Here is a 9089-nt window from a genome sequence, read left to right as displayed (position 1 = left end):
AGTTATAGTCAGACTACTGGGTTGGCGAATGACATGAGGACCTTAGATTCACCATTAGGGTCATAGACCAAGTGGTTTGTACGTACAAAAGTACCAAACATATACATTTTGCAAATTTCGGTTTGCAGTACGTGTGTTTCAATGGGTAACTTCTCATCATCAGCATTAGAGTGTAACTGCGTACATCATTGCATGCAGGAAGAATTTTATTTACTGGCTTACATTGTAATATAAAACTTTGACAGTTGATGTCTTGCTAGAATGAGGAACAACTCGCCCTTCGGGAACATTTTAGTTTCCCGGTTTTTAGTGGAGGCCATGCTGTTTATTTTGTACTTCTCGCGTATTTTGGATAAGTAGCCTTTTGGCGTTCCCGACATAGAAAATAGTATATTTCCATAACCAGAAAATTTTATGAATTTGTAATAGCCTTAGTTGTCAACTCTTCACCGCACGAAAGGATGTCTTTGGACGATACATTTTTGTTCAGGATAGGTTTCCATTATTTCGATTACTGATACACGCTTTCCCTACGGAACGAGCGCTACTATGTTGCTCGTTAATGCAGCTGCTAGACGACACTCCATTTTTGTCCTTTCACCGTACTTTAGAAAATAGTGTTTGGCCCTGATCGAGACTCATGTATTCTTTAGAAATACTCCAAATCAGTTTTCACAATTTAATTTAGATTAAATAAGTTGTATCAATTACATAGAAATTTACAAGTGATTTCGTAACGTACAAATATGGATTTTAGTAGTAAAAAAGTGTCATTATGAAATACCGGTATATTAGGATAAGATACTAAAGTTGAATTGTTTCTCCTTTTACGATGGTAATATGCATGCAATTAATTGACGAGATGACCATAAAAACCTTGATTCAACCTATCTTTTTTACCCTCACACATAACAAAGAAATTTAAGGCCCCATAAAAGGGTCCCAGCGATTATATAATAACAAATTTTGGCCAATGTAATCATCTAATTATCTAATATTTGCTTTGTTTATCACTTGATACTAAATATGTTAATTAACTTACTGAATTTGTTAATTAATCAGTCACATATAACCAAACAATCATGCCACACTTGATCCAGTATTCAAATAATCAGTAGAGACTTCCAAGTAATGAAGAAGCTCTCAAATACATGAAATGTTAAATAAAGTTTGATTACAATCCAGAAATATCTAAGAGTAAGTATAAGTCTCGTCTACAAAGTAATGCTATAAGGTTAGTGCAATTATAAATGATTGTTTTGCAAATATGTATGTTTTGCTACATCCCACATTCGTAACCTTCGATATGGTTACTATATCGGAAAAAATTACCGGAGCGACAGCCGTGGGACAATTTAAATTCAGTCTATACATCTAGACAGCAAAGATATTTGCACTTCCATTGGAATCTTATTCTTAACCACGATTCTGTAAGGAATATTTGCCACACTGTACCACCAAGCATTAACAAAAAAACTCCTTACATATACCCGAAGACATCGTCTCACTTTATGTGGGCTCAAATAGATTTCCAGAGTAACTTCATGGAACCAAAGCATAACATTTATCTATGATGCGATTAATATCTGGACAAAGACCCTATGCTCGATTGAAAACACCAGATATTTTAAACACAAAGCCTTACAAGTAAATAATAAAGAACAGTAGATATTACCAAAAGTTTTTGACAAATTGTCACGGAAAGTCTAAACACTTTGTTTTCAGCAATCTATATCGTATACAAATAATTTGAAAATGAATATGACTAGGAAATGGGCAATGGAAAATGTGTCATACCATTTCCTTGTTGACAGTCATCTGATTATGTTGCTTTGAGTCAATGTTTATATCGTTGAAAAACTTAGATGATAAACCAATTTTAATACAGCACTCATTACCACCGAATTACCGTCAATACAAGTACTAATATTGAAAAAAATAAAACATTCCAGGGAGACATTGTGATATGTACCCCTGTGTCAGTCGGGGAAGGAATTTCTGTGGGACAACTGGAATCCCATCCAATAGTTTGTCCATTGTTCTGAATTTTCAGCCAATCAATGAGAGGCTTAAAATATTCCACCAATGGGAGAGCACTCATACTTCTACTTCCTGTCATGACTTCCATGGCGTCTTGCCATGGTTTTGATGACCCAAGTTCTAACATTTTCCTGAAAACATAAACAACATGTTGAAAACGTTTAAGCAAGATACTTTACTATTATCGAAAATAAAATCAAGTATGACCGCGTTCAAATCAATCAGCAAATTACAGGACAACAAAAACCCGTATTACAGAAGACAGATACAAACAGGAAAATTAATTGAAAATCTAAAACTCTGGCTGCACTTAGTACACTTTGAAAATGATATTTTACTTTTTCTAGAAACTTTCCCGAGTAAATAATTTACTATATTTCTAAAGTTGATTGTCTCAGATTCCCTCGACATGTTTTATGTCAAATGTAATGTAATGTTAAGTATTATCTGCTAAGGTTACCTTAGTTTTGCTCCTGCAGTTTTATTTTTGTAGATATCACATCTATGTAAAGGCCCAGTATAGCCTATTTCATCACATAGTGCTTTGTGCCATTGAAACTGTATTACAAAACTTACAAAATACCTGTTAATATAAACTAGAGGTTATTTAAAAAAAACAAACGGGTAAAACTAAATTATGTTCAGTTTTAAGCTTTGATAGTACATATAATTTATATTATTATGTTTAATCTTCGAGCTTATATTTTGTTGAAAATACGCGACAAAGTTGCAAGGGATAAAAAAATATCAGTATCAAAATTAATAATACTGACTTTCTTTTATGTTTACTTTTTGCTATGCAAAGATAATCATGTTCCTCCGATATTTGTAACATATTCCTGTAACAGGCATTTTTACCAAAGACAAATCACTAGTATTCAATATTTCTATTTTCGGTATGCTGTAATTGTGTTCTTATCGGCAGCATTATAACCAAACACATAAAAAGACGTTAATCTAAAAAATAATTCTATACAAGAAGTATTCAAACCCAAACATATCAATACAAAGCCAAATCCATCGTCCATAAGTTTTATCAAATGTAATTCAAGGAATGAAGGGTAAGTTTTAGGACTTATCTATGATATAGATCGGGTCAGATAAGTCTGACAACAGAGGTGATTGATACCTTCGTGGTCTACCAGTAGTGGCATCGCCCATGTGGTTGCTAAATATAATTTTACATCATATTGTTTTTATATATTCACAGAAACATGTTTCCATAGAAGAAATGTCCTTTTAAACCGAGAATAATTTATCTAATATTTATTTGGTTGACAAATTGTTGCATTTTTTGTTTCTTTTCTCAGATTTAAATGTCTTTTACACTATATTCAAAATAAATTACATAATTTATTATACCTAATGTATGGAGTATTTCCAGGAATGTGATATTTTGCTCCAGGATCGAAATCTTCTTCTGTTCGGACTACTGGAGGTGATATACCCTGATATCCACACCTAAAACATTGAGAACATCAAAATCATATATCTGAAATACAGCATGAGTTTAAAAATAATTGCGTAAACTGAAATCAAAATCAGATATCAATACATGACATTAACATAATTAGAATTCCTTTTTAAATGAGATAAAACCGGAATACTTTTTGGGAATCGATTTCGAATTCATTTTTATATATTACTTACCATTAAAAAAGGTCTTTGAAGAACATATATATATTTCATATACCGCCTTTAAGTTCTTCGGAGCAATCATTTCTTTTAAAAATTGCGACTAATAGTAAAATCAATATCAAAATAAAAAAATAACACAAAGTAACGAGTTAAAAGTATTTTTTAACAAATTCCAACACTACCTTAGGTTCCACCAACTGGCTGTGTAATTATTTGGCGTAGTATCCCCTCGGAACACACTCCATCTCCATTGATCAATCAGGTATCCGAATGGAAGGAAAGCTATTTTATCCAGAGCCATTTGCATCAAGAAGTTAATGTCGCTTTCTGAAATCAAAACAGAATTCAGCGGGGTAGCAAATGAGTCGTGCAGTTGTTTGGGAAAAACATCTCATTTTTAAACGTTTTATAACAATAATACCTTCTTCTCCTCTTTATTCATCTGTGTTGCGACGTGCTTAATGCATTCAATGGACTGGACTTGCAATTTTGTAATGTAATTAATAGAAATTAACTCTATGACTGGGGCAAACAAATATTTGATAGAATTTAACAACTGTAACATCTTTTACCTGTATCATCTGGTACAGTGTCTAAGAGACCAATGGCATGCATGTGCTCTGGTGTTTGGAATGAAAGACTGACAATATCCGCCATCCCTTCATGGAATCCTTGAACATACACCAAAATAAGAAATTAGAATAACGAAAATGGAGAAGTTGAATGTGTCAAAGAGACAACCTCATCTGGATGAAAAAAGTCATTAATTCAACATTTCGTGGAAACTTTAAACAAATGAACAAAATGAAATGACTAGAGTTTTGAATACGGGAAATTCGGTTATAAAAGCGTAAAACATTTTTCTTTAAATTGTTTATAATTATATAAATAAATAGATAAAATTAGAAACTAAAGACAAATATCTTTAAAAAAAAATAACATTCACATTATAACAATCATGTGCTTTGATAGACCATCATTATAACAATCACGTGGTTTGATAGATCACAACATGTTTTGGTTTTTAAAATAAAAAAGTGAATAAAATGGCAAAAATAAAATCAACACAAGTACCGCTTTGCAAAAAAGCATTTTATCATGCAGATTATTGCATGCAACATGCAAAGCGAAAACAAATAAAAAAGGAACAAAGTGACAAACCAAAGATAAATTAATGCAGACTGTAGACTATATGTCATTGCTCAAAATGATACTATGTGAAGTAAACCTGAATAACAAATACTTCACGAGTCTTCATACGATGATTTTGTGTACTAAATGGTTGTATCTATCCATTCAAGAACCCGGTAAAAATTACTTACATAATAATGATAGATAGAAAAAAAATCATTTATTATCAAAAATGTATGATGTACATGTCTTACCTATCCGATTTATATATATCATAAAAAATCTCAACTAAGATTTTCCCCAAAACCTTGAGTTTTTCTTCAAGCAATCTGATTTTATGAATTGAACATATTTTATTGGACAAAGAGCAAAGGGATTGGACAAAAGTTTAACTTATAAATGTGCTCTCCCGTCTTCTCTCTGCTTTGTATAAATTTGAGTTGATGAAAGTCTTAAATTGAAAATGTTTATGAACCGGTCATAGTTCAATATTTATCTTGCGAGCAAAAATGCATTGTTAACTTCGTTTCTTACTACTATCTAGGAACTAACTATTCACTAGTTTGTAGTTCATTACCATTAATTTATCTACATTTATTTTTTTGTCTATACTAGTTGCTTCTAAAACAAATCCACAAGACCATTGCATAGGCAATAATTGATCAGGTCAATAATAGATACGAGGTAAAAATTTAAAATCTAAATTGGACAAAACAAACAAAATCAAAGAATAAAACAAAAATCATGGAAAACAAAAACTGAAATTAAATGAAACAAGTTCTTTAAAAAGAAAGATAGCCGACGTAGTAACATTTTGTCCTTTTTAAAATTAAAGGGTAGCAAATTACAAATATGAATACAACTTTTTTATATTAGTAAGGTTGATTATGGTTCTAAACATTTAAATATGTTGTATTTCATATACAAAAATGAAGATGTCGACAAATTATTTGAATAAAGAAATCATTTATTGCCTCGGTCGTGGAACTATATGATACCAGGATTTGCACCCGCTCTGTATATTGCTAGTTGTTTTCGGTAGTTCATATAGTACTGTATGTGACCCATTTCATGATGAACCGTTTTCAGGTGGAATTTAGAAATTTCTGTACATTGTTTGATTCTGAAAATAATGCAGTTACTCAATAAGTACAGAAGAAAATAAATTAGATTAGAGTGTCGGAACACTTATATAGTTACCTCTTTCATATTCATGGATTCTGTAACAGAACTAAAAAGTTCTACATAGGGTAAATTTCAATGGAAACGTGGCACGAACCAACTGCGCAAAGTTCCTGTCGTGCGTGTATATGGGTGTAATTTTTGTTACATTGTTTGCCATTTAGGAATATTGTTCCCACTAGGTTCTCCGTTTTATATCATAGGAACATTTGTGGTAGGAATATCTACTACTATGTACAATATTATCCAATATTTATAAAATTAAATCTACTTTACAAACTAAATGAAGTTTTGATATTAACGACAACATAATGTTTAAGCTTTACCCAGTAGCAACATATTTCACACTTACTTTTGGTTGTTACTTAGATAATTATGTACTTTAAATATAGTTGATTATATAAACGTGCAAAAATGCAGAAGCGGAAAAGCTAATAAAGATATGTAGAATAATTAAAGACAAAAAGAAAGCATTTATGGATGACTCTCTGTATTTTATATAATTACAGCCCGTCATTTAAATCTTCTTCCCCATGCACCCATCTGAGAACTTCCATGTCTTAAAGGAAACTTTACGGATAAACAAACCAATTTCACCAAAAACGTATCCTGTATTCTGTTAATTTTATTTTACTATTCGCGATAGTTCATTTCCAAATTTCTGATACTCTACATTTAGATAAAAATATATATATATATTCTTATCGAATTATTACCAGTTTGAAATGTAACACAGAACGGAATTATACTGTTATGCTGAAGTCAGTGAGATTTTTCTAATTTTGAAACAATTGCTGGCGATAAATATAGTTATCGAAAGCGGTATATTTTACAACATTTGCTCAATCATGTGTTATTTCATGAAACAAACAAGAAAAGAGAAAAATACGAAAAAAATCTTAACTATCTCTTTTTGTCTTCAGTAAAAAAACAAAATGTATCGTCTGCAACTACCAGGAATGAACCAAAGTCGAAAGAATTAACAAAAATAAAAAAAAATCAATTCATGATCAATAATATGATCGTTTTTATATACCATTGAAATGGAAGTTTTCGGTGTAAGTACCTGGGTTAGCACCGCGTCTGAATATTACGGGAAGTCTCTTATACTGGAGGTAATATTCAACATGACCCAATTCATGGTGTACAGTACGAAACTGAGGTCTTGTGACTTTGGTGCATTGTTTTATTCTGTGATAAAAAGATAGAAAACACGACCAGTCAATCTAGTACCCTTTATAATAACTTAATGCCAAACTGGATTGAATGCAATAAAAAAGAAACAAGTATAGTACTTACAGTCCACAAGTTTCCGTCGGTACAACGGTTAATAACAGAAAGATCGAAATCAAAATTAAATGATAAAAAGCAACTTTTTTTTTTATTTATGTTATGCCCATTTTAACGTATAACGAAAAGGGTTACACCTAATGACTGATCATGGAGCAGTGGCGGATTCCGTTCCGAATACGAAATTTGTTATTTTGTGCAAAATATTGATAAAATTGAGCAATTAATAGTCTGAAACCAACGCATGTGGGGACAATGTCTGCTATAGGAAAAACTACTATGGGTAGCTTGATTCGTTGTTTGCATTCGCCTTTTGTAACCACTACAATTACTTGTTTAATATAGGAAACATACGAATTTTTTAGTCTCTATTTGAATAAATTAAATTGAGATAAATACTGTGATCTGATTGGTTAAAATAATTTTGTTATATCTCAATGAATAAAAAATATTGACACGCCTCTATTCAGTTAAATTCAGGCTACTTTTCTCATGTTTAAAGATAAATATTTGTTTTAAAATTAATTTATAAGAATTGGCAATAATAAAAATTTTGCCTATTGAAAAATAACACTTCGCGCAATAAACAATATGCACATGGAAAATTTATATTAGTTTTCAATAGACAAAATTTTTATTATTGCCAATTCTTAAATGGTTGAAGAGGTCTAAAATTAGAGTAATAACTTTAAGTAAACTATTTAAGTACGTTACGATTATTCAATTAATGAAAGATTGCTTTAAATGTGCTACCCAAGCTATTGCATATAACGTTATATAAAAGCAATTTATCCTCAATAATAATTTCCTACCACATGATTTATAATACATATTGAGCCCCATGCATATTGAAGTGTTATATTGGATTATTTGCTTGCTACCAGGTAGATACCTGGATTAGCTCCTCCTCTAAATAAATTAGGTTTATCGTCATATGCCATAAAATAATGGACGTGTCCTAATTCATGGTGGACAGTGTTCCAATGATCTTTAGTAATGGTCGTGCACATTTTAATTCTATAAAACATTGGACATTGTAGTAAAACATATTCAATTATTCAATGCAAAAGTAATGGAAGTGTTGAAAAAAAAAGAAACATGTATAGTGTTAATTGAACTAATATCAATGGGATAAAGCATTTAGAAACAGTCATTTTCTTTACTCTGCAGTAAAAAGTATCAGATTGTATGTGTAAAATTCCACAGTCTTCCAAACTTGCTTTGCTCAATTAAATTCAAATCAATTTTCATCTTAAATTTGATTTCATGGATGGCTCGATTGACTAAAACCTCAAAACCTATTACGATAATATAGGCACATTGTACTAGCATACTTTACATTAACAGTATTCAGAAGTCTGTGGGGTTATAGAATTTACGTTACGTAAAAGAATTAATAGAAAGCGTTAATGTGCAGCAGAATTAACATATATAGTCATACACACTCGATTTTAATATCAGAAGAAGAAAAGATCAAACATATGTATTAGAAAATTAATACCCGGATTTCCCCCTTCTCTAAATAACACAGGCTGAATTTTGTAAGCCAGGAAATAGATTAAATGTCCCATCTCATGATGAACTGTGAGAAACTGCTCTTCTGTTACTGATGTACATTGTTTAATTCTGAAAATAACTAATGGGTTTCAATTTCAAAAAAAAAAAATAAAAAAAAAAAAAAAAAAAAAAAAAAAAATTTCTAAGAGATTAAGCCTTATTCATCTATTGAGTTGGTAACTAATCTTGGAAGCCTTTTGCTACACTTACTTATCTGAAGGGTTCATTGTTGAACGAAAGTGTTCCGAACG

General features: G+C 31.0%; 1 protein-coding gene across 8 annotated transcripts in view; it reads right to left on the bottom strand.

Moving 5' to 3' along the window:
- Positions 1-665: 665 nt before the first annotated feature.
- LOC148613072 (angiotensin-converting enzyme-like) overlaps positions 666-9089 on the bottom strand; it is a 31714-nt gene continuing 23290 nt past the window's right edge. For 4 of the 8 annotated variants that reach the window (XM_088595086.1, XM_088595085.1, XM_088595087.1 and 1 more), the window contains 6 exons: positions 8783-8907; positions 4251-4349; positions 3861-4005; positions 3403-3501; positions 2501-2623; positions 666-2171 (listed from right to left, as the gene is read on the bottom strand). In XM_088595086.1, coding sequence (XP_088451212.1) covers positions 1895-2171; positions 2501-2623; positions 3403-3501; positions 3861-4005; positions 4251-4349; positions 8783-8907 — 868 coding nt within the window. In that variant the 3' untranslated portion in view covers positions 666-1894. Of the gene's footprint in view, positions 2172-2500; positions 2624-3402; positions 3502-3860; positions 4006-4250; positions 4350-7057; positions 7183-8173; positions 8299-8782; positions 8908-9089 lie in introns of all 8 variants that reach the window. The other 4 variants (XM_088595092.1, XM_088595090.1, XM_088595091.1 and 1 more) reach the window with 3 other exon arrangements.

This window comes from Perna viridis, chromosome 7, assembly GCF_037379345.1.
Source record: "Perna viridis isolate PV_CMFRI_1.1 ecotype Kerala chromosome 7, ASM3737934v1, whole genome shotgun sequence".
Taxonomy (NCBI): domain Eukaryota; kingdom Metazoa; phylum Mollusca; class Bivalvia; order Mytilida; family Mytilidae; genus Perna; species Perna viridis.
This window is presented reverse-complemented; position numbering and strand designations above follow the sequence as displayed.